This window comes from Corapipo altera, unplaced genomic scaffold (genome assembly GCF_003945725.1).
Source record: "Corapipo altera isolate COAL_440 unplaced genomic scaffold, ASM394572v1 0, whole genome shotgun sequence".
Classification (NCBI taxonomy): Eukaryota; Metazoa; Chordata; class Aves; order Passeriformes; family Pipridae; genus Corapipo; species Corapipo altera.
Genome location: NW_020884872.1, coordinates 56,063,534 through 56,089,001, shown reverse-complemented (window position 1 = coordinate 56,089,001; position 25,468 = coordinate 56,063,534). Strand labels below are relative to the sequence as shown.

General features: G+C 42.8%; 2 protein-coding genes across 7 annotated transcripts; both read left to right on the top strand.

The window, feature by feature from the left end:
* The first annotated feature begins 39 nt into the window (after nucleotides 1–39).
* Nucleotides 40–13,413, top strand: TRIM13 (tripartite motif containing 13). 6 transcript variants are annotated; one of them, XM_027648375.1, is made up of 3 exons: nucleotides 40–216; nucleotides 2,110–2,288; nucleotides 12,235–13,413. In XM_027648375.1, exons 2-3 carry the CDS (start codon nucleotides 2,145–2,147, stop codon nucleotides 13,387–13,389), a joined length of 1,299 nt encoding a protein of 432 aa, XP_027504176.1. In that variant the 5' UTR covers nucleotides 40–216; nucleotides 2,110–2,144; the 3' UTR covers nucleotides 13,390–13,413. The 6 variants fall into 6 exon arrangements, with proteins under 6 accessions (XP_027504176.1, XP_027504157.1, XP_027504165.1 ...); XM_027648356.1 differs by having other exon boundaries at nucleotides 40–292; XM_027648364.1 differs by lacking the exon at nucleotides 40–216 and adding an exon at nucleotides 273–352.
* Nucleotides 13,414–14,679: 1,266 nt separating this feature from the next.
* KCNRG (potassium channel regulator) lies at nucleotides 14,680–18,457 on the top strand. The gene is made up of 2 exons (XM_027648413.1): nucleotides 14,680–15,603; nucleotides 17,441–18,457. The coding sequence occupies exons 1-2, from the start codon at nucleotides 15,026–15,028 to the stop codon at nucleotides 17,691–17,693; spliced, it is 831 nt and encodes a 276-aa protein (XP_027504214.1). The 5' UTR covers nucleotides 14,680–15,025; the 3' UTR covers nucleotides 17,694–18,457.
* Nucleotides 18,458–25,468: the final 7,011 nt, after the last annotated feature.

Sequence of the window (25,468 nt, the reverse complement as noted above, 5' to 3'; positions counted from 1 at the left end):
CCGCCACCGCCCCGCCCTTCCCGCCCCGCCGCGACATGGTGGGAGGGGAGGGGGAAAGGAAGTGGGGGTTAAAAAGCAGCAAACCCAGCTTTAAATCCCCGTCTTTCCTCTGGAAGGGAAAATTTAATGGAAAGCGAGTGCAGGCGATAGCCTGCTGCTCTTCTTTCGCAGCTGTGGCGGTGGCGTGAGGAGACCGGCGCACCTAAAGGACAGTTTGTACGTATGTACGTATGTACGTGTACATGAGGGACAATTCATGCAAACGGGGAACACTGATCGTGATGGGCAGGTGGTAGGTATCGTGTCAGTGAAGTTCACACACGGGAAGGGACTCCTTCGTGGAAATTTACTGGTTAGTTATTCCCGGCGCCAAGTCACAAGAATCCCAGTTCTCTTAGATTTCTGTTACACCCCCCCCCCCCCCCCCCCCCCCCCCCCCCCCTTATTTTTCAATTCTTTCTTAGAAAAGTCAAAAGAGACAGGGCTCCCTGAAGTGAAAGGTTCGCACAGCCGGGCCTGGCAGGTGCACCTCTGAGTTGCCCTTTCTCCTCACCTTCCAGACCTGTCCAGCTATAGTGAGTTTTAACCCTGAGTGTTTTGGGCACTATTTGCTTCTAGAGGACTTCTTCACCTGTTCAAAAGCTTTGATTGAGTGTATTTCATTTTTTACTCGGTTAAACTCTACTGTAAATACTGCCACAGTGAAAAGCCAGCGTGCTAGCATTGCACTTAGCATTTTTTTGCAAAGCACAGTTTGGGACTAGGTTTGTGTCCCTTTCACAGAGGCAGAATGCCATGTAATTTAAAAAGCTGTAGCTCATGGCCTTTGGATTACTCAAGCATTTCTGCATCCATTTCTGCATCCCTACATCACACACAGCATTCAGAACGGGGGCTATAACAAACACAGTAAATAGTGATAACATGGCTATAGAAGCCCACCTGTGCCTACTTCACATTTTTATTTCTCTACAGAAAAATATCCAATAAATGTTGTGCCATGAGCTGCTGATCTAGAATGTTTTGCAGACAGCAGGTATTTTCAATACTTACATTTGAAAGCTTATTTATCTCCAGACCAGTTTGGAATGAAATTGTTTCTCATTATTTTCAGCTGGTGTGTTATTTTGTGGCATTTCACCTAGAAAGCTCCCTTAGCATTTTATGATAGTATAAAGCATGATGCAACTAATGTAAGCCATGTGGTACAATGTTATCTGCCTTGAGGAGGGCAGGCGGTTAACACAGATATTCAAAAACCCTTGTTAAAAGAAATCTTCATAGCGAGAAGTAATCTTACTGGTCTGGATGGGCTGTATCAGTCTCACCTCCTTTACTTGAAACATGAGGTGAAGTGCTGTCTTTCTCAAAATTGTGCCTAAAATCAATCTGATTTTAAGAGCAGCTTTAATATATACTTCCTTTCTTTTATTGGACGTACTGTTACAGCCCATAAAAATTTGGGGTCAAGAACTCACTTCCTTAAAATATGCCAAATGGGATTAATCTTGAACTTCCAAGAAGTAAATATTAGGTGGAAACTGATGTTTATTTATTTCGTATGGAGGGCATCGGAATTCTCACTGGTAGCTTGTTGTTCACATAATTTAAATCACTGTGGGATTTTTATTGCCTGTCACTCACTGTGGGTTTGTTACAGTAAATGCTAAATGACAAATGTTAATATAGTTTTTAAACAAAAAGGAAAACCAATTTAGAAAGAGACTCAACCTCCAGATTCCCTGTCCCATTTTTTTTCTGTGTGCCCCAGTAAGTCCTTTCTTCTCCAAAATGAGCACTGGGAATACAAACACATCTTGCCACATGAAGTCAGTATTGCCAAATGTGTTGGACTCAAGGGCGTGAGGCTTTGGCAAGCAGTGGCTGGCTATGCCTTCCTGCCAGTTTCCTGCTCTGCTACTTTCTTAACTTGAGAGGCTGGTTTTACAGGCCAGCAGGCTGCAGCACTTGTGGGGCAAAGTACATGTCACAGCTCAGAAAAGTTGCTGGTGCTGCTTTGGAGCACACTGACTCCAGTGCCTGTGTGCTCAGCAGGCAGGAAGTCTCAGGAGACCAACTCGTCCCTGCATCTACCCTGTCTCCCTCCAGATGCAGAGCCCAGCTCCTGAGCACCCTGGCAGCAGATGGTGACAGCTTGGTGTCTCAATGTGCAGGAACAGCAGCAGAGATGTACATGTGCCCTGAGTGAAGGCTCTGGTACTGGACACAATCAAGCAGATAACAACCGTGGTGTGGTGGAACTAAGGCAAAAGTCAGCTGGTCAGCTGGTAAGAAACATGAGTTATTCATATGCCTTTCTTGAAAGATGAGGTGAGCGATACCAGCAGGATAGTACTGTATCTGTAAATGTGCTTGTCAGCTTGTTTAGAGTGTATCAGAACACCAACATTTTTACAGTGCATAAAGAACTTCCCCAAGGAAATGAAGATCTGGCCTTCAATATTTAGAAGTATAACTGTGTTTGGTAATCAAGGGTTAATTCAGCTTCTGCCTTCCTTGAATGTGCATTTTTTTGCTGGGGAGGCCAAGTATTTAGGATCCTCCCACACTGGAAACAAAATTGTGCTCAGCATGCCTAAACATGCTTGTTGCTTGCAGGATTTTGACTTTATTTCCTTGAACAGTAGCAGCAGAGACATTTTGTCTGGGAACCATGTTAGTAGAACAGGAATACAACCACTCCCATCCGTTTCACAAAGGCAGAAAGAAAATTATGGTCACTGACTTGTTTTATTCTCTAGCTCAGAGCTTCATTCACAAAATACAACTGTCTCTCATTAGCCCTGCAAAGTACATCTACTGGCTGTAGACAAGTATGTTTCAGAAAGATTCTCTGATATGCCAAATTTGTGGGAGAGAGGGCAACTCTCTCCTGTTGTGGCAGCACATAATACAACAATGTAATACCACATGACCAATCAGTTCTCAGAAAAATAATTCCTCTTCACCCTGTTAGTAAAACCAATGGGACTTGCTTCTCCATTGTCACAAGCTTTGTGGAGGCATTTGCACCTGCAAAAACCAATGAAAAAAAGTAGTTATTATGTGGGCTGGGGTAGATTTGTAATGTCTCTGTGCAGCTTGCACAGAAGTAAATGATGGTGCAGGACTGGAAAATCAAGGTTTGTTTATTGAAAGCAGTCCTTCCACTCCCAGGGTCAGGCCTGTGGTTTGGAAGATGATACAGACAAAGTCTCAGATGAAAAACAGGTTGTGCTTGTACTTTTGAAATCTTCATTATAATGTGTTCTTGTGAGGATCGACATTCCGTAGGAAGTCTTCTGTTTTATACAGTTAATCTGACACTTGGCAAATCATAGAAGAAATTATATATGAAAATTAGTTTGGTTCCTTGTTGTTCTATTTACTTTGGAGGTCACTTCTCCTTTCCTCTTTATGCAACATAAGCAAAACCCACCAGAGCAGAGCTTTGATCTATAGGCAGTCACGAACCTCATTAAAACTGACAGGCACTCTGGCCATGCTTTGTTCAGGAAGGAGCAATTAAGTTCTTTCAGGGCATAAGATAGCTAAAACCTAGAAACCCCCGCCCACGGTACAGGGCTACATGGGCAAGTGCTAAGATGAGCTGACTCGTATGAGCAAGCACCAATTTGGAGAAAGTCAGAGAGACTTTTCTAGGGACTGCTTGCGAACGCAGCAGCTAGAGCACAGATTGGTTGCAGCTGTGTTTGCCTGTGTGCATGTCTGGGACCGGAAACACCACGCAAGAGCCAGCAGACAGTGGGAGAAGCAGTGGTGTATGGCCCTGAGAAAAAGCCAAGGGACAGCTTCTGGGCAAGCATCCTGGCTAGAGCAGCAAACTTGGACTGCCGCACAGTACTCCCTCCCATTTGCTTCCTCTGCGTGCAAGGAAATGGGACGTGGCTGTACATTCTTTGTAAATAAATAAGATTTTGCTAAGGAGCTAACTGAATTCGTCATCGATCCCCTCCACCCCCCTCTGCAGGAAAATTTGGCAAAGTGCTGAATATTAGTTAGCTGTGTGGTGAAAGTTCCATGAGTAAAACTATAGAGCTTCTTATTACTGCTAAAATAGTCACCAGAGACCCTGCAGGTATCAAGGCAGTCTCTGAAATTCAGACCTCAAAACAGCAGTTGATAATTTCAATCGCTGATGATCCTTCATGGATTTTAATGCCTGGTATTTCTACAACACATATTAAAAGTAGCTTTTATGGAACAATAACAAGAAATTGCTTTCTCTGATCCCTCATTTGGAATGTTTAATGAAGTCCAGATGTATCTGTTGAAAAGAAAGGTAGTCAGATGCGATATAGCTGTGAAATGTTTATATATTAGTAAGGTATTTGATACACAGAGCTGTTTTGAATAGTTTCTTTATTTGTGTTATTTTACAGTGTCTTCTTATTGTGCTGCTATTGGCATCAAAGCTCTTGCAGATTTATGTTCATTTTTAGGTACCCACAGCAACTACATTGTCCACCTCAAATTGAGGGTATGCTCCCCCCAGCACAGCTGAATAAAGCAGTGTCCTTCCAGAAGTCTCTGTCCTGATGCTGGAGTGTACTGTCTGTGTGCTCTGATACCTCTGTAACAGGACATGAAGCCTTAGCCTCCTTCAGTGGGCAGTAAAAGGCAGGTTCGCAGCCAAGAATGAGACTGTAAAATTCCCTCAACTCACCTCCTTTCCTTGGAGTTTCACCCTAGGAGACAATTGCAATCTGACAGGTCTTCGGTAGCACGACTTCAGAGATGCCTTACTGATGGGGAATACAAACTTGGGAGAAAGAAAAGGCAGCTTTTCATTCCAGCTACATTTATCAAATCGGTTCTTCTCCAGCACAGCAGAGCAGGTGCCTGGGGCCTGGAATGAGCAGCTGGTGTGGGCAAAGGGCAAGGCTGTGTTACTTTTGGCAGTAGCGCTGGCAATAGCTGGCTGGAAGCATTTGGGAAACTATGGCCTGTGGGGACACTTCTGGTTTATGCTGATGTGTATGCAGACTGCCACCAAAACAGGCCCTCTTTCTGGCTCATCCTGGCACTGGTGTTTGTTCGGCTATGGGATCAGCTGGCTGCCAAAATTGATCCTCCTGAAAACTTTTGTTTTTTTGGTAAATTGGATTAGCTTTCAGCTCTGTTGGCAAGTGTATCTGGCCTAACGTGTGGCTGCACGAATGTTGGAGCCAGCAGAGAGGAGGCATCAGGAAAGCATGACTAAGGGAAGGGGAAAGGGTGGAATGATCACTTTTGCCAGTAGCACAGTCTCATCTTGGCTTAACCTGGCAAGAATCTGCCTGTCAGGGTAGAATTACCTGTTACAGCTTGAGTCACATTAATGGCTTGCTTCCATGGAAAGGGAAAAATCTTGTTCCTCTTTTCCCTACTCCTCTGATGTTAGACCTGATGATTGTCTAATCTTGCACTGAACTGGTTTAACTCGTTGAATCAGCAGAAAACTCACCTTGGGAAAGAAAAGGGAATAGCGTTCTGCTTGGCTTAGTGGGTAGAATCAACTCAGTGGAGCATCTGTGGAACCTGGCAAAGCTGGTTCAGGCAAGGAGAGCAGGAGCTGTCAGCTCTAAAGTTGCTGACTGAACAGAGCTTCAGAGCTTCAGTCTCAGAAATCTGTTAAAACACTTACTAGAAGAGCTGTGATCTGGGTTCTCTGTAATGTAAAGATGACAATAGGCAATATCACTTTGTCTTACAACAAACATGGTGTTTGTCTTGAAAAGCTGGAAGTTGACACTATTTTATAATTCATTCCAAATTTCTGCCCCTGTATTTTTCAACGCTCCCATGGCTAAGTGACATTTATCCTAACACTTCCCTTCAAGCTGGGCCTCTCCTTTGAGCTTAGCTTTCGCTTGGGTTTGTTTCTGTATTAGATAGGGAAATACTGCCACAGATATACTAATGCTCTTTTCCATCAGCCAGAACTTTCCTCTGAAGTTTCAACAAATGGCCTTTGATGCTGCTGTGGGAAGACACTGTGCTCTCAAATGCAGGAATGCAAGCTTATAAACAAGCTGCTGTTGAAATTGCTGCTATTGAAGCAACAAAGAGTTCAGAGGAGGACACTTAAGTATGGTGCTGGCTAGACAGTGTTTCTGTGCACCAAGCACAGAAATCCCGTGCTGTGTTTGCCCAGAAGTTTAAGCTTTCATCTTTGACAGAAGAAATCCCAGACCATTTTATAGGTGTACCTAATGAAGAGGAGATATCCCAGGTGGGCAGGTGTCTACTCTTACATTCATACAGCTCCTTCTTCATTTATCAGGAGACAGAGTAGGACCAGCCCAAAGAATTATGGAGAATAAAATGTACTTTAAAAAAAATCAGGAAAAAAAGTTATATATGAAATATATGAACTTAATAATGAGAGAAATCTAAAATGCCATGTTGTTGTTAGTCTTTAACCTTATGATTAATCCTTAACCATAAAATTACAGAGAAGATTAGTAAAACTCAGGAATTCTTGATATAAAAGTGGCTGTTGGGAAAGTGTAGACAAGGGATTACTCGGCAAACATAAGTGTGCAAGCATTGGGATGCAAACTTGAATGCAATTTGGGTGGCTGAGGAATGGACTGAGCTATCACTTTTCAGAAACTATCTGGAATTACTTGCTTTTAATAAATGGCAGATAAGATGCTGGACAGTTAAGAAGGCATAAGCAGGACACTGAAATGTGCCTGAAGGTCTTGATTGTTTTGTGTAGCAACTCTACCTCCTGGGGCCGCTCTCCAGTAGATAGTGGGTGAAATGCCCAAGTGTGTGAGCACTCTAAAGGAGATTTTCAAAAATGCTTGTCCTTGGTCAAACTGTTCCCACTGAGTCCAGCTGAGCAGGCAGGCCAGCTTGCGTGGAGGCAGCAAGGAGGGAAGTGAGGAAGAGGAGAGATCTTCCTCTTCTGGCTGCAGTAAATTGGGGAAGCATAGCCTCGGCATGTTATTGAATGGCTTTTAAGATATGGATTCCTAAATAATCAGAAGAAAGATGTCAGATGCACAAGGAAGCTTTATTTGATAGAAGTACAGTCTGGCCTGTGATGTCACTTGTGTAGTCATTGAGGGGAATGCTCTCCCCTGTGCTGATGAGTGATGTGACTGCAGTGGGTGCAGAGTAGGGGAGTGAAGGGATGCAGCAGGCAAAGTACATGCATTTTGGAACAGTTTTGATGTAGACTTTCACCAAGTCCAACTTGAAAGTAAGTTCAGTTTGGCTTTGATGCGAGACCTGTTATATTGACTGAGAACTAACAGAAGGACTGCAAAAAAGATACAAATCAAAAAGGTTCTCTGCAGTTTCAGCAGTTTCAGACACGGTTTCGTAGTCCTGTAACTAGAAGGTCTTCCCCAGGTGGAGGTGGGATCCCTCCTGCTCCCTCTCCGCGGGGCTGGTCAGAAGACCTGCAGAGGTTTGACAGGCCACATTACTCTCCAACAGATTCGCCAGCAGGAAATGGTACAACCAGTGCGTTAAAGCAAAAAGGAATGAGTCTCCGTCCTATTACGAAGCGCATAAGGAAATCTGTCTGAAGTGATTGTTATTTTAATAAGTGCTTTCAGGAGGTGGAAGATGCTCAGCGGGATTGCCACCCAGCAGCGCCCTTCCTTAGGCTGTGCAACGTGTGCCTGTGAGAAGCATCCTGAAGTGTAATTAGAGAGTTAATAAACATCTGACACCCGTATATATATCTCGGCGGAGGAACAGGCTGCAGCCTCGGCAAGCGGCATCTCCCCGCCAGCCCTCTCTCCTGGTAGCCCCGGGGGCTTTCCGCGCCGCTCGCGGGCAAGCCAAGGGGGAAGAGCCGCAGCACCTCCTGCCCCGGGGCTGGATCGGCGGCCGCGGGCCAAGGTGGGTGGAACGGCGGGGCAGCAGCTCCCGACCGATCGCTCCCGGGGGCCGGAGCGGGGGCCGGGCGGGCGGAGCGGCGGGCCCGGAAGAGGGGGAGCGGCGCCGGGCGGGGCGGGGGCCTGAGGCGGCCGCTGCCCCACGCTGTCCGCGACCCCGGCCGGCCATGGTGAGTAGTGGGGCCCGGGCAAGGCAGGACGGGCGGGCGCGGCCGGGGGCGCGCAGGCCGCGGCTTTGTGAGAGCGGCGGCAGCGCCCGGCCCGGGGCCGCGCCGCGATCGCGGCCGGTTCCGCCGGCAGCCGCCCCCCCCGTGAGCCCCACTGTGTTTGGCGGGTCGCGGGCGGACCCCCAGGGCCGCCCCCCACCCCACGGCTGCGGTGCCGGCGGAGCGCTGGGAGCCCCAGGGAGAGCAGGGCCGGCGGCCGGCTGGAGCGCCGTCGTTAAGGGGGATTCCCCGATGGGATCGGAGGGGGGGGGGGTGTAACCAGAAGCAGCGAGGGAACCTCTGCCTGGTCAGAGGCACGGGGAGGTAAGCGCGGGCAGCCCCCGCGCTCGGCACGTTGTCAAGCCCTGTGGATGAAGCGGTGTTCATGGGACTGTAGCGGCACTCTTGTTTCTCCAGGCCTTTCTCGCTCTCTTGAAACTGCACTGAACCGAAATTGCTTATTTCTCCAGGCCTCTCTAGCTTCCTAGAGGCTGCACACATTGGATCTGCCTGGTGCTCCTGGAAAAATTTTTGGCCGTGAAATAACACTTAACATGCCATTGCAGGAAACTTGTAATTCAGGACTTGTCTTTCTGTTTTGTTTGAAGCTTGGTGAAATTTTGGTTTTGCTTTCAGTATGCTGCTGGCTGATAAACCCGACTTCTGTGCTGAGAAGCATACTAAATTAATTTCTTTTTGGAGCGTGGGAAAAAGCTACTGTGGTTGGTTTTGCATTTATGGTTTGATGTGTTTTGCCATTCTTTTCCCTAATGATAAAACTGTGCAAATTGCTCTTTCTGATGGATGACATCTGTTGGGTTTGTACCCAGAGATGCTTTTGCTTCCTGTGCTACAAGTGGGGAATTCCAGGGCCGTCCAAACCTGGATCAGAAGTTACACAGAGAAGTTCCCAATGGAGTAGTTGAAATGTTGCTGTAGTTCTTCACACAGATACCAGGTTGCTAAGGGATGTGTCAATCCACAGACAATTTATTCTCTGAAATGTATGTCCTAAAGAAGATGGAAGTTCATCTGACCCAACCAGTCGTACAAGTCTTCGCTACTTTTGGTTTGGTGTTTTTGGTATTGTAAGGTGGGGGGGGGAAGCTCATAAACTTGCCTTTTTTTTTTTTAATCCAGTGTTTTTAATGATGTTGTATAAAGGTGTTGAAATTCGGTTATATTTGTAAAGCATAATTATTTAATTGGATAAGTGGAGTTGGAGTGCAACAGGACAGTTTTATTTGGATCATGAAGCCTTTCTATGTATGTTTTTTGTATTTTTTAGTAGTGTGAAGGTCTTCAGTGTTTGTCCTGCACTTTTGATGGGATCTGTTGTAGTAAGCATTTTCTGCAGTGGTTTGCAGTCCTTGCTGTCAGGCATTCAAAGCTGCTTTTCCAGCTCCCTAACTGGGATGTAAAATCCTCCCTGGTAAAGGAGATGAACCAGAGCAAATACTTTCTACACTGTGAATTTCCGTTTACTAAAAGATGGAGAAGTGTTATTTTGATTTTGTAGTTATTATCCTCTTAACACATGAGCAAAACTGATCTTTGTGCTGCTAAAGCTGTGGCTAAAAGCTGTGACTACAGGTTGGAAAGAGAGGGGTATTCATGAAGAGGAAGACTCGAGTATATGGACAAAATCATCATCTTCCTGTGATCCCATTATTTTTAGCAGTGGGAAGAAGATGGAATAGAAATGTTACTTGTTTGAGCATCAAGAGGTGCTTCAAAACCAGATTCTTCTTGCAGAAAATGAGGTTTCTGAGTGGGATCTGTGGGCTTACAGGGAACAACCTTAAGTGGTAAATGGAGTCATTAGACCTTTCATCTGGGGCTTTGTCCCTCCTTCTGGTGGTGGCTTCTTCTGCCTGATGACCGTAGTCCTGAGTAGAAAAGCTGGCAACTTTTTCAAAGTCTCCTTTTTCTAACAAGCACAGAGAATACCCCTGTGGAGGGCCAGGCACAAGCATGTAAGCATGTTTGTCTCAAACATTCTGCCTGTTGTGCTGTGACAGGAAAGTCACAGCAGTTTGAAGGGAGGGTCCCACGGCGGCAGGGCAGCGCTGCTCTGAGCCGACTTCCCTTTCGTTGCCAGACTTGCAAGTCAGCCTGGAGACATGGGCTCAGTGTGCCTGCGGCAAGAGAAGGGTCAAGTCCCGGGCATCTCACTAAAGGGACCACCACAGACCCCCAACCTCTCAGTTCCTCATTTCCTTACTCATTTCCCGGAGGGCTTGAAAGGGTTCACTGCGCATGCGCAAACAGTAGCACATGGCACAAAAAGTGAGGGCACCTGTTCTAGGGAAACTGTGAAAGGAAGTGGATCGGCCCTGAGCTTCTGTTGACCCCGGATCTGGACCATCTACGGTGGCAGGACAGACGTGGCATCTTTTCCCTTCACTTTCTCTCTTTTCCGTACTCATTCTCTCCTTTCTTGTTTTGTCCCGGCAAGTGCAGCAATCGTATTCTACCTCTTACTCCCTACGGAAGTTCACTGCGAGAACTGGGAGCTTGTTAGCTAACACTCTTAGGCCTAAATAGTGGGCTAGTTGTTGGAGTTAAGGTGGCTATATAACAAAGGATCAGAGTTCCCTGACACTGGACTGGTGTCTTTGTTCAGCCCTATGAGAATTTATAATGAAGATTGTGCCCGCTTCTGGGTCATGACAACCCCTCCTCCTCACTTGAAAAGCATGAGAGGTTTGCTTATGCCTCTCAAGAATGGCTTTTGCTTTAAAGTCTCACTGGAACTGTTGGGCCTTTTGTGAAAGAAAGTCAGGACTGACCTCGCCTTTCTTCTCTGTAGTGAACTGAACTTTCTTTGGATCAGTGGTATTGATTTTATTGCTCTTCTTGTCCTGTGCAGCATGGATCTTCCCTTGCAGCTCTCCTCTTGGCTCCCACATTTTCTATTTCTTTGAGGGGACAGAAACTTTAGTATTTACATCAAAACTGATTAAGAGCTCATACACATGCCTTGTAGTCACAGCAATATTTGATGCACTTTTTTGTGATACATCTTTCAATTTATAAAAGGAACTTTATTACGTATGTGTGAATACGTGCTGTATAATATGGGAGGAATTTATGCAGGGGAAGCATCTTTCTAATTATAGCTCAAAACTAAATGTTTGAGAGCTTTGGCTAATACAAACTGTCACCCATTTTGGCATTTATTAGCTTTTTGTTTTCTAAGAGCGTGCTGTAAGTTACAAGGTGTCTGCATCTGAGAACTTGTCTTTGGTTAGAGGCAAGGGAAGGGCATGTGCTGGGTCCCTTTACTGAGACTTTCCAGTTGGAAGGATTACATGATAAACCTTTCTGTAGGTCCTCTCCACAGGAAGAAATTGCTGAGGCATGGGTGCTGGTGGTGGAGAGAATGGAATTGGAAACAGTGATTGCAGATGAGTAAAAATGGTTAACAGTTTTGTTTCATGATGAATTATCAAGGATTATCGGCAGCTGTTATTTGAAGTATTTTAACTTCATGCTGAATAGCTCAACAGTAACACATTCCCTTGGTTATTTAAAATACTGCAGGAGCAAGAGAAAACTTAATTTTTAAAGTGAGTAGTGACTCTCCTTTGGCCTTGCAAGTAGAGCACAGAAACACATCACACATTCTGTATCAGCAGAAATACTGAAACTGAGCTTTTTCAGTCACTTTGGTCTACAGTAGCAGTGCGTGGGGTTTGAAACTGGAAACTTTGGATGAGTTAAGCAAGTATGGAGTAATCAAATCTTAGCAGGGCGTGTTGGCTGGGTATCTTTTGTGCAAATCAGGTTTCTGTGTATTGCATCAGTGAGGAAAGATGTAAGTCTTGAACTGTTATTATGAGTATGTGAGTTATTTTCTTTCAGAGTCCTTGGTGGGATTGGCAAGCCTTTTTTTTCCAGTTTTTCTAGTTGAAAGTGCAAAAAAAATGTTCTGCTTGAACACTGCACCATTTTTGTGCCTGCCATCTGCTGGCCAGATACCACAGCTATGGGGGACTGGCTGCAAAAACCCTGCTGAGGCTCTGTCTTAAGGATACTGGAGAAAAAAACCAGATCCTTTTCTCACCAAGATGTTTCTCAGATGGAGGTCGGTTTTTGCATAGTCTCCCTGAGGGAGACATAAGTTTTGTGAGTTCTGTTACCATCTTTCTTCTCTTTCCTAGGATATGATGGAACTCCTAGAGGAAGATCTTACCTGTCCCATTTGCTGTAGCCTGTTCGATGATCCTCGAGTCCTGCCCTGTTCACACAATTTCTGCAGAAAGTGTCTGGAAGGAATTCTTGAGGGAAATGTGCGGAACGTGCTTTGGAGACCGTCTCCTTTCAAGTGCCCCACATGCAGGAAGGAGACTCCTGTTGCTGGAGTCAACAGCTTGCAGGTCAACTATTCCCTGAAGGGTATTGTGGAGAAATACAACAAAATCAAAGTAACTCCAAAAATGCCTGTGTGCAAAGTGCACAGTGGACAACCCCTTAACATTTTTTGCCGGACAGACATGCAGCTGATCTGTGGTGTTTGTGCCACCCGTGGTGACCACACAAAGCACGTTTTCTGTTCCATTGAAGAAGCTTACTCCCAGGAGAAGCGGGCTTTTGAAACCCTGTTTCAGGGCTTTGAAACTTGGCGTTGTGGAGATGCCCTCTCACGGTTGGATACCTTGGAAACCAGTAAGAGGAAAGCTCTGCAGATGCTGACCAAAGATTCTGACAAAGTGAAAGAGTTCTTTGAGAAGCTGCAGCACACGCTGGAGCAGAAGAGAAATGAGATTCTTTCTGACTTTGAGACCATGAAGCTTGCAGTGATGCAGGCCTATGATCCAGAGATCAATAAACTGAACACAATTCTGCAAGAACAGCGGATGGCTTTTAACATTGCAGAGGCCTTCAAAGATGTGTCTGAACCCATTATATTTCTGCAACAGATGCAGGAGTTCAGGGAAAAAATCAAGGTGCTCAAAGAAACCCCTTTACCTTGTTCTACTGTGGACATCAGCGCCACAATGAAGAGCTTCGACACCAGCCAGTGGAATGGAATAAAACTAGTTGATGTGGACAAACTTTCCTTGCCTCAGGAAAACAATGCTGGCAAATTCAAGATTTCTTCAGTCTTTTCACGCAGATTTATACTGAACTGGCTTATTTTGTTTACAATTATCTTGTCCTATTTGGCAGATAACGTGGAGATAGCAGATCATGCAGTCTTTTACTGGGAACAGATGACAGATGGAGCTTCACTTTTAAGAGAAAAGTGTAAAAACTATACATTGGTTGTACTGGATAACGTTGCAGAGTTTGTGTGCAAATATAAACTGTTGTGAAGTCCCTGCTGAAATATAAGAACTAAGAGAGATCTGGGGAAGAAAATATAGAACTTCTTAAAATAATTGGTCCTTTAAGACTTCTCGTGAAAACATTCAAAGATTCAAAATGTTGCCAAAACATTCATACTGTCACATAGTTTGAGCACTGATAAACCAGAAGATGAAATGGGGCTTTGAAAAACACTTAACTTCTGGATTCTTCTTTCAGTCGTGATTATGGGAATATTATTCACTGTAAATCATTTTTCTTACCAAAATACAGGGCTGAACTGTGTACTTAGTTCAGTGTTAATGTAATTGTAGAATAAGATAAAAGATCTTAGTTTAAAATATATTTTTTTCTAACTCGTAGGTCATTTGGTAAGAGGAAGAGCAGTTGTGGTTGAGGTCAGTGCTGTACTGACAGGCTTGCTGAGGACTGCCCTTCCTCTGCAAAATGCAGTGTGCGTCATTCACAGTCTAGAGCCACTTTGTGTCTGACAATGTATTTCACTTCTCACTGAAACAGCTGTTTGGTGGGGTTTTTTTTGTATAACCAAATGTTGTAATTATCTTGTGCATTCAAATTATGCGTTCTATACAAAAATGTGTCTTCAGGGCAAGCATAAGTTCTAGAGGTAACGAGAAATCACTTGAGGTTGATAAGAACAAGCTGCAAGATAGTTTGTACTTCGCAGATAGTACGTACTTTGCAGTTTACTTTTCCAGCATGGAATTGTTGGGGTAACTGAGCTGTTTTCTGAGATCCATGTTTCTCTGAAGCCCCACTTTCTTAAAAAGTGGCCTTAACCTAAACAGTTTAGTGCAGTGAAAGGCACACAGGGATCTGCTGCAGGAAGGCAGCTTGAGCTTTAGCCCTGCAGAGGTGGCAGGTAGAGCAGTTTCTCTCCTGTCCCTCTCTTTCTCCCCTGATCATAATACCAAAAGCCAGGAAAAATGATTGGATGGTTCCTTGAACAAGTTGTGTCATGTAACAAGTGTATGGATATTGTTGATCTTTGAAGTGCTTTAGCGTTGGAACTTAGATAGGTTCTTCTGCTGTTACTGTATTTTTGTGTATCTTGTTTCAGGAGTTAATTGAATTTTCTGGGTGTATTGACTTGGCCTTAGGATGTGATTTAAAGTGAACCTTAAGCTTGAGTTCTCTGAAGTGCCCTTCTTTAGGAGCATACAGTACTGAAATGTCTCGCTTGAAGCACATCTAACCTCTTTTTGCAGTGGTCTTATGAACAGCAGTGTATGGAATGAACTATTGAGTTGACATTTACAGAAAACAAACGTTAACGTGTGCCATTCTTTGGGAATAGTCATTTGCCTCTACAAAGGTTTAATAAGTTGTGACGGTCTATTCACTGTATTCCAGTAGTCCTTTCAAGCTGTTCATTTCAAAAATAAAACATTAAATTCCAAGAATCAAAGTTTCCAAGCAACCAAACCCAGCAAACAAAACTATTGTACATGATATTTACGTCTTTGTTGCCTGGGAATCCTGTTGCTGCTCCACACCTCACTCTAAACACTTGCAAAACCCACTCACTGGTTCTTGCAGCTGCAGCTGCCTTGCAGTTTAGGAAAGATCAAGTCACAAACATGTAGATCAGAGAGTTATGATTCCTGAGTGGCTGAGGCAGCGATGAGTAATCAAGAGGTGGTCGTTCTGAGCGTGGGAGGTGTGAGATATGTAACCCGGGCTTCTACCTTGCAGCAGTTCCCTGAGTCCAGGCTGGCACGGATGTTGAACCATGATGACGGGGAATTCAAACTGGTGAATGGAGAATTTTTTGTGGACAGAGATGGAGCTTTGTTTAGTTACATCATGGACTTCTTGAGGACTCTACAGGTCTCCTTACCGACAGATTTCTCAGACTATCAGAGGCTGCGGAGAGAAGCAGAATTCTATGGACTCCACCCCCTGGCTGACCTCTTGAGCCAGGAACACTTGCTAAAGCCGAGGCTGGAGATCTTGGAAGTGCGTTTTTCTCTCCAAGAAATGCAGGCCTTCTTCCGGATCTTTGGTTCCTGCAGTACCACTGTTGAGGCACTAGCTGAGCAGATCACTGTGTTTACAGGGCAGCAGTCAGGACAGAGCTGGAGCAGCCCTTTTCCTTCTCAGAAAACACTCGTTCCACTCCCTTTGGAAAGACCTTCTCATCACGACGTGGTTTTTCAGTGTGGTACTGAGTACTCTGCTGGGGACCAGTTTGTGGCAAGGTACTCTCCTCGTGTGACTTCTCGTTATGGCGATGTCTTTGTGACTTCTAGTTCAGGTAGCGCACCCTGTGTGCTAGCAAAGCTCGTTTTAAAGAAACTGAGAGAAAAGAATTATGTTTCCTTAATTCTGCTAGTTTAATGTTATCTTTTTCTAGTTTTGAAACACCTGGTTTAATTTCTGTTACACCGATTTGCCTGTTCTTCAGCTTTCTAAAATATTGCTGATGTTTGTTTATGAGTTTGTTGGGTCTTTCTGTCTGCCCTTTCCTCCTCACTTGCTTTAAAATTTCACAGCATCAATTACCTTTTAGAGGACATGAAAAACAGAGTAAAATGAAGCAAAGGAGACAAAGTAAAGGAGCACAGTACTGGGGGGAAGCCTAAAATCTCCACTAGCTCATGGTCTAAAAGGCTTTCATATGGAAAAGAGGAAAAAGAGAGTGTCTAAACAGGGTTAAAAACATCAGTGAAACCAAGATAGCATTTCAGGGACTGGAGAGCTTTTGTAGAGCCTTTTACTGGGGGAAGGGAGAAGGGGTAGATTATTAACTATATGCTACATAGTGGGTTTTCTTTGAATTCAGAGCCAGGTTCTGTTTTTATTAAGATTACTGTATATCAGTAACTTTTGTGATAGCAGTATCATATTCTAATGACAACTTACATTTTTAAACAAGCTTTTGCTGGATGTCTCTACTGTATGGAGGCATGTTCTTGCTATATATGAAAATGTAACCTAATTTGTCCTCTGTGGCTGTTAGAACATCTGGAATTTTATGGAAATTTCATTGAAATAGTTCCAAAAGGGTTATTCTATCTGACTATATGAACCAACACAGCAGTTTTTTGATTATTTTTAAAAGAAAATAAACTTTTCCTTTCTTCCAGCTTTCTTTGGCTAAGCAAGTAGAAGCAAAACTACTCTGCATTCATGAAGCAGCATATATTTGTGTGCCAAACCTTAACTTTGTAATGTATTACTAATTTTAGTGGACTAACAATTGGTTGAGTAGGTTATGGCAACTTAAATAGTGAGGAAAATATTTCTGTTTGTTTCTTTTATTTCTTCAGACTTGGTAAAAATTTTCCTCTGCAGATCAACAGAAAAGCTTATCTTGAGTGATGAAACAGGTCAAGTTTGATTATGTTGCTTGCTGAATTTCTGTCTTAATCTTTGTGGTGACATGGATTCTCTTGCCTTTTTTTGTGCTTTCCACAAATATTTGGTGTACTTCCCTGTGAACTGTGAAACAGTTTCACCCCTGTCAGCTTATATATTTTGTAATAGTATCTTTACCTGGCTTCTGTTCCTCAAAATGTCTGGGTAGATTCTTACACTGTACTTTATATCAAGTAGAATTTTATGCAATGTGAAAATGATTTTCATACCTGTTGCCACAAGACCTGCTGTACCAGGTAACTTTGCAATAAATGTCACTGTTTGTAGAGAGAGATCCCGTGTGCTGGAAAGTGATGCTCTTGGGGTGAACGGGGATTCACTGACCATCATTTACTCTTACCTGAAAAACAGTTGCAGCATTAAATAGAGCCTGCCACTCCCCTCTCCTCCATTAAGTGAAACCAGATGGAGGTTGTCACAGCTATTTTCTTAAGAAAGTAAGTTTGGGGAGAGGATAGGAAGGGCGTGTGAAAGAGAAGTGCTTCTTCCTTGACATGTAATTGGATGAACTGAGAATTACTGTTAATGAAGGAAGGAAAGGAGTTAAAAAATATCCAGAACCTTGGTTGCTGTAAACACGTGGGGCTGTGCTGACCTGCACTGTCAAGAAGTGTTAATGTGTTTTGGTAACTGCCTTTTTTTGTTTTCTGATTTTAGGTATGTTTCCATAAAGCCTGATAATAGGAAGCTGATTAATGGTACTAATGTGCTAGGCCTGCTGTTTCACACTTTACTCAAAGATGGATTTCGCCTCATAAGTGCCAGGACAGTGGCCAGTGAAGAAAAGGTTGAATGCTACAGTTTTGAAAGGATGAAGAGGCCATCAGGCCTTACTGTCATGGTGAACCAAACCCCAGGGAGCTCTGGGGTAGCACAGGCAAGGAGAGGCCAAATGCAGAAAGGGAAATAAAGGCTTTTCCTTTCATCTTTTGAGGTGGAAGAAGGGTGTGTCAGCACTAGCGGCCTTTTTTTGTTGACTTGTTTGAAACTGCGACTATTGAGGGAAGTAACAAACAAGCAATTGGAAAAAAATTGCTTTCCTGCCTTTCACTGCTCCACCCTCTTCAACTCTAAATAAAAGAACCACGGATTAAATACTGGGTTTGTGGACCAGATTCCAGCATTTTCAAGGGTTGTTTTTGTTTTTCTCTGTGGCTAAGATTTACATAGGGACTCAAAAAGCATCAGCCATTTCTTCTTGAAAATAATTTTTATATTCTGTGCTAATCTGTAAGTAGATTTTAAGAACATTGTAATACGTGAAGAAATAACAGCTTGACACAACTGTCATCCCAACAGTTTGGAGAAGTGGCTGGAGGAGGAATTCAAACCTCAATGATTGATGATTGCTTCTCCTTCTCACTGAATCTCTTGCAATTATCTGAGAGCAGAGTAACGGGAAGATCCCGAGTTGTGCTGCTGTGTGGCTTTGTGAAGCCATCACCAGGCTCTGTGAAATAACACAATACTGTCTCTTGTAGAATACTCCTCTGTCCTCCTCCCACTCTGAAGGCATTAAGCTGTTCTTCAGTGCTGAGACTTAAATGATAAAGGTCTTTGTGAGCAAAGGGTCAGCTAATTTCTAGAGCTTTAACCATAAAAAGGATGAAAATGCGATAACGGGTCCTTCAGATGGAAGAGTTAGTACAGTTTTAAATAAAATAGTACAAAGGATTTCCTAATGCTTGTCAAATGCAACACAATTAGAAGGAAGGCTTGGCAGCAGTGGCTTTAAAAATCTTGAGAATCTTAGCCCTGTATAAAGATTTGTAAAGATGCAAAATTAGCTCAGGTACTGGGAGAGGTAAGTTAACGAGGCTTTATAAATTAAGAATCTTTTGCCTTCCCTTCAAGAGAGGGAAAGAAGATAGCAGTAACTTCAGGGATCAATTATTTGCATCTGGCTTTTGTTGTTGGTAAAACACCATCTTTCCAAAGCTATAAACAGCCTAGTAGAGCTTGTTTGGGCTATCTTGGCTGACCATAGAATGACAGAATATGCTGAGTGTGAAGGGACCCCTCAGGGTCATCAAGTCCAATTCCTGGTGCTGTGCAGGACACCCCAAGGATCCCACCATGTCCCTGACAGCATTGTCCAAATGCTTCTGCCTGCAGAACTCTGTCAGGCTTGGTGCTGTGACCGCTGCCCTGGGGAGCCTGTTTCAGTGCCCAGCCAGTCTGGGTGAAGAACCTTTTCCTGGTATTTAACCTAAACCTCCCCCGACTCAGCTTCATGCCGTTCCCTCAGGTCCTGTCACTGGTCACCACAGAGAAGAGATCAGGGCCTGCCCCTCCTCTTCCTCTCATGAAGTAGACTGCAATGAGGTGTCCCCCCAGTATCCTCCAGGCTGAACAGACCAAGTTCCTCACATGACTTCCCCTCAAGGCGCTTCACCATCTTTGTTGCCCTCCTTTGGACACTCTCTAATATCTTAATATCTTTCTTATATTGTGGTGCCCAGAACTGCACACAATATTCAAGGTGAGACTGATTAGGTCTGGCTTTTCATTAGCTTTAAAATGTGAATGCATTACTTTATTTGCAACAGTTAATAATGAGGGTGGGTGGTAGGACTTACCCATATATTTCTTGCCCTGAGGAGTTTCAATTAAATGGATCTTCCCAGACTAGCAGCACCACTGTCAGATGTCTCTTTTCTTGGGCTACCACTGTAGGGCATTTTAGCTTGACAAGTTCAGAAGTTCAGTGGAAACAGTTGATGTCCTCTTTGCTTGTTTTAGAGCTTTCTGTGTTGAGAATACTGTGATTATGGGACTACATCTCCTAAGATGCTTATGGGTTATATAATGTAATAAATTTTGAGGAATGAATGCTTTCACTTCAAATGGAATTTTTTTTGTCAATAATGTCAATATGTTAATATTTGTCTTGAAGTAAGACATTTCCTACAGTGAGAACCATCATTCACTGGAACAACCTCCCCACAGATGCAGTGGAGTCTCCAATGCTGGAAATTTTGAAGAGGATGCTAAATGATTCCACCGGGGCTCCCTTTCCCATGAAAGGCTGGACCAGATGATCTTTTGAGTTCCCTTCCAGCCTGACCTGTTCTATGATTCTGTGGAGACCTTCTCTGAAGGTCTGCATCAGAAAGCCTGTCATGGTGGGCTTTGAAGTCAGCCTGCTGATGGCAGCATTCAGGTGACACAGCTGTGTGGGTGACTGTCCCCACAGGTTGCTCTACTACAGGGATGACACTCCTTGTATGAAAACAATAATGTTGAGTATTGAGTGAGTCATTGACTGTGAATATTGTTGGTGGAGAAACTTGCCAATAATAATGAGAAACACAAGACAAAAAGTGATAACTTTTAATGGAAAAAGTTAAAAAAATGGACTTGAGGCTGTATTTAGACATCATGCCCTAAATGACCGATGATAGTAGCAGTGTAAACTAAGTGAGACTAGTTTCTGAACCTCTCATAGTAACAGTTACACTATTTCATCTACCACAAGAATATTGACTTTATTTTCCTTGCTGTAGCAGCCACTAGGAAAATTGAGGTTTGGATTACTTTTTTTATAAATAAAGTGAAAGAAAATATGAAATATTTCCATTTTTAAAAAGCCCTGGAGTTTTAACCTATGGCATCACCCATGGTCCATGGCTTGGCAAAATGAATATTTGGTACAACCATTTCAGTAACAACTTATGATGGGCTAATGCTGAACACTTTTTTGTTCCCCTCAGGGATTAATTTTTATTCAGCACAAACATCATTCTATGAATGCATTATTTTGGCTCTGGAAAAATATACCAGTGCAATTTCCTGTCATATAAAGGAGTGTATGTGCTTTACCTCGACCTTGGGTAATGGCATACTGTGAGACTGCACGTCTTTTTGAAGTGAAACACATGACTGTCAGCAAGCTTGGATTCCCAGAGTTCTCCTAGCATTTACTCTTACTTAGCAATGAACTGTGAATTGTCACCTTCTGTCACTTGTGTGCCTGCAGAGAACATGACTAGGCTCTTATACAACACTTCCATTTTGTTGTTTTTTTTTTTTTTTTTAACTGATAGTTGCTTAAATAAGTTTGAGAGCATGTGTGTGTGTGTGTGTGTGTGTGAAGAACCTCATAGAAATGTGTTGTAACCTATACTAGTAGGATAACTATGACTTTAATTGACGATTAATTGAATTAATTAATTTAACTGAAGCTGGTTCTTCAATGGAATGCACCTTCCTGGATTTCTTTATACAGAAAATGAAAGCAGTGATGGTAGAGCTACAGGTGTTGTGTAGCTTCAAGCTACAATTAAATAACAGTAATCATGGAGGAAGGGGTGAAATTATGTTCATTTGCAGACAAGTTAATATAAAAGTAGCATCGATTTACTAGGAGGATCTTCAGCTGGCCTCCACCTTGCATGATCATTTATGCTACTGCAAAGCATTGCTGAGCCAGGATGACAGTTTTTCTGTGCCCTCTTTGAAGTGGTATGCAGTGTAACCTGCAGGCACTAGGGCAGGAATTTAGTAGTGGCCAATGTTGTTACTGCACCTTCTGTTCTGAGGTCCCAAAAAGCAGGGATGCAGCAGAGAGCAGACCATGTGGTATGCACTCAGCAGAGTGGTTCACACTGGTACATTTGCAGAGAAGGGAACAGCTGTACAAGTAGAAGTGAGTTTGGCTGATGGGAACTACGAGTCTGAGTGATTCTAAAAGCCTCTTGGTCAAAACCAGATTATACGCTAAACCGAGTACTTTCACCCAGATCTTGGCAGGCAAGATTACTCTGATACCACACAGCACAATCTCTGTTAGACTAGCAGCATGTTGTAGGTGACTTGGTCATGCTTTTACATGTGAGAAAGCCAGAAGCTCTGATTGCTCACATCTACTCTATTTTTGATTAAATAGGAATGGGATTTTGACACATTTAGACTCCTTTTTCCAATGACGAAATTTGTTATCTCTGACATGATCCAGTTCTTCAAGTCATTGCCAACTTTCTCAAGAGAATTCCTTTTTTTTTCCTGGGAAGATGCAAAATTTGCTGATTTCAGTAAATTTAACTGAGGTATTTGCCTTTTTATTACTCCGTGGATTCAGCAGAAATGTGCAAACTGTTCCACTGTCCGAGATGCCAGAAAGGGACTGCTGCGGTGTTGGGGCAGCCCCCTCGCTCACTCACAGCAAGCAGTGAGCTCTCTTTGGCTCTGTACCAGGCAAGCAGACTGCCAGAGCAGTAAACAGATCACTAGAGGGAAAGGGAATCCAATGGGAAGATAACACCATCATCCTGTCCCACACGGACAGCAGTTTACATGGCAGAAGCAGATCATCTAAGAAGAGGTGACAGCTTGGTGGATTTGCAAATGGCGGATGATTGAGAAAGACAACACCTCATTTGCTTCATATTTTTGTATTTTAATCACTTTTCCCTCCTTTGTAGTTGGATTGCATCCTGTATTTCTATGTTCAAGACTGTCAAGGACTTTACCAGCACAATCTTATGGTGCCTGTTGGATATCCCAGTGCCATAGAGGCACCACACCTTTTCCATCTTCCTGTTCTTGTACTGTGATGATTTCCTTTTGTAGTGAATTGGTTAAATTTTTTGTGCTTTTAAGTAATTTTTTATCTGCATCTTCACACAGTGGAAAGTTCTCTTGTGTCCTTCTTATCTGTTCTGGGGACCTACCATTTATTTACCACCTGAATTGTTCAGTAATCTGCTGATACCAGTAAGGAGAGAGTCTGTTGTGAAATACCTTTTTGTTCTTTGAGTATTGATTTCAATATGACAGTTCATGGAGGTTTTTGTTTCTTTGGGAAGTGCAGTCAGTGCATTCTTACAGGTTCTGTAGCCAGTGTTCATGTGAATGTATAATTGATTAAGAATAGATGTTTAAATAAAGGTATTAAAATCGATACTATAGACTGAGATACTATTTAGATTAAGACCGATCTCTTTGTTCTGGCCACAGCACTGGGAAATTTTCCCCTTAACTAAATAATTCCAAACCACTGACTTTCATGGAAATAGTAGAAGACTACTCTCTAAGATGCTGTATATGAGGAATAATAGCCACAGGGTGAAAGAATGATGCTGGAGTAATTGTATCACGCCCAGGGGTAGTTACTTCTGTTAACTTTGGAGAAACTTTTCTGCACACTGGGCTGTTCCTACTTTCTACCTGTTTTGGTTGTTTTCTAGCTTTCCAACGCTCAACAGTAACTCCTTTAATCTGAGCAGAGCAAGGCTGATGTGCTTTTATCTGTCTCTGAAGTGGGTAAGTCTAAGGTGTATTCCAGTTCAGTACCAGAAAGCCACCAAAGTGGATCAGAAGCCCTGTTTGAGTTCACAACGAAGCATTCATAACTTTGAATATTTTTTTTTTTTTAAATTTGTTCTCAGATTGCTGGAAAGTGTTACTGAATATTCACTGAGAAACAAGCTGGGAGTTATCCAAGAGGAGGAGGGAGGCTCATTGCTTCTTACTCTTTCCCTCTGATTTGTGCTGAACCATTGCCAGGCTTTAACTTTACAAGGTTTATTTTTATCGATTTTCAACAATAAACAGAGGGAATATCTTCAGTAAAAGATTTACAGTGCATCACGAGGAAATAAAACTCCCTACCAAATATCATATTGATCTATTCCCAGATGCTACTGAAACAGCAAATAAAAGCTCAAATGAAGTCCAGTGATGGAGAACTTCCTCTCTTTAGTGACAGATGCATATGACTGTTATGTCTTCAGAAAACAATAAAAGGGAAGGGAATGACTCTGATTCTTTGACCATATCTTCAACAGCCCAGTTAAATCTGTCAACTCAATGTAATCCACATAAATAACAAATTTGGGAACCAAAGGAACTGCTAGTGTGTCTGAAGATTCCCATTCTTTGAAGCTGCCTCTCCTGCTGCAGTCAGGCCATAATTAGTCACAGAAGGCCTTGTTGTGACTAGCAAATGGATGGACCAACAATGATTTGAATAGTCTGGTTCTGGCTGGAGATATGCCTGGAGCCTTGAATATTCTCAAATGGGTGGGTGAAATGTAAATCACTAGTCATCATATAAAATACAAATAAATCTGACTTCTATTTAAAAAAAAAAAAAAAGGAATGTCAGTTTTCTAGACCGTCATGTAGTTTCTGCTGAAATAACACCCTGAAGTGTGATCTGACGTGTAAATTTTTCCAAGAATCCTTCCTCCATTTCTACTCTGTTTTCATTCTAATGGAATGGTTCAATAATTGGTAGCTTCTTTCTGGTCAGAAGGATAATGAATGTAGCCCTAAAGGTTGGAAACAGTAATGTGTACAAGTCTGCTGAAGAAAATTAATTTAGGGCTTTGCTTTCTAAGCAAGTTACTGTTACAGCAGTCAGCTGAGTGCTTGCTGAAACTGTGAAGAATTAAACATTGCAACATTGTTCCATCCTGATTCTCCACTGGAAAAAAAAAAGGTAATAGATTGGAAACATCAAGTCTGGGGTTTTACTAGTACTTTGGAGTCAGGAACTGAGTTTTCTTTGAATTTCAAAGGCAGTTTGTAGCTTTCATTGAGGGCCTTCTGAAAAGACTGGTTTATGGTTTTTGGTTTTGTTCCCCAGTGATATCTAAACTGAGTAATAAAATAATTGCTGACATACTGGTTTATTTGCAATGTTGTATTCAACAATAAACAGAAGGCATGCTCATCCTTCTATCCTTTAATCTTCTTGTTTTTAATATGCCTTCAGCCCACTCCTCAGCCTGGTACTGGTGGAACAGAGGAAAAGGCTACGTGATGAGGGCAGGCAGAGATCCACAGAAGGTGGCCAACTCACTTCTTTCCTATTACAAAGAGGGTGTTAAGGAATAAAATTAGGCTGGAAAGAGTCACAGCTTTTTTGGGACCAAAGAGACAGAACTTATTGTATTGAAGGGAGGACAGTTAACAGAACTGTCAGAAATTTCAATTCCACGGGATGAGGAAAAGCAGATCTCACAGAGGTGAATGAATGGGTGGGTGATAGCTGCTATTTGAATGTGGAAATGGCACAGAATAATCTAGACAGGAGACTTAAATGTTCATGAGACTATAGGGACTTTTTATTTTTTTTTCCAATGTGTTAGGTTAATGCATCTGCAGAACATCTTACATCAACAGTTTGCATACCTGAAGAAGAGAATTTTTCTCTAGGAGGTAATTTCTGCATATGTGCTGTGAAGTGAAACATTGCAGGATCCAGACATCAGATGGATTAATCATGTCGATACCTCACATCTGCAAACAGAAGCTAAGCTTTCAGAGGTCATACAGACAAACTCTGAAGATCAGAATAACAGCAGTGTTTTGGCAGCACTGGGGTGATAAGCCTGCTGGATACTTACTGGATATTTCCTGTTGGTGGACTTTGTTTCAATTCCAGTTGCAGTATGGTGAGCACTAACCCTATTAGTAAGTTCCTAATTTTCCATAAATTGGAAATGTATCTCCTGGAACAGACTGGTTTACATTGTTTTCCCCATTTGCAACTTGATCCTTAAGCCATATAATATTCCTTTGCTACCTATGATCATTCAAAACATTATCTTCTGAAGATGGCTCAGTAAACTGTGGATCTCTGGAACACATTAATAGCTTAAATGATTAACTATGGCCACGTCGGGAATGTAAATAAAAAATTGTATCTGCATGGCCCTTAATTTAACTGAGATACTT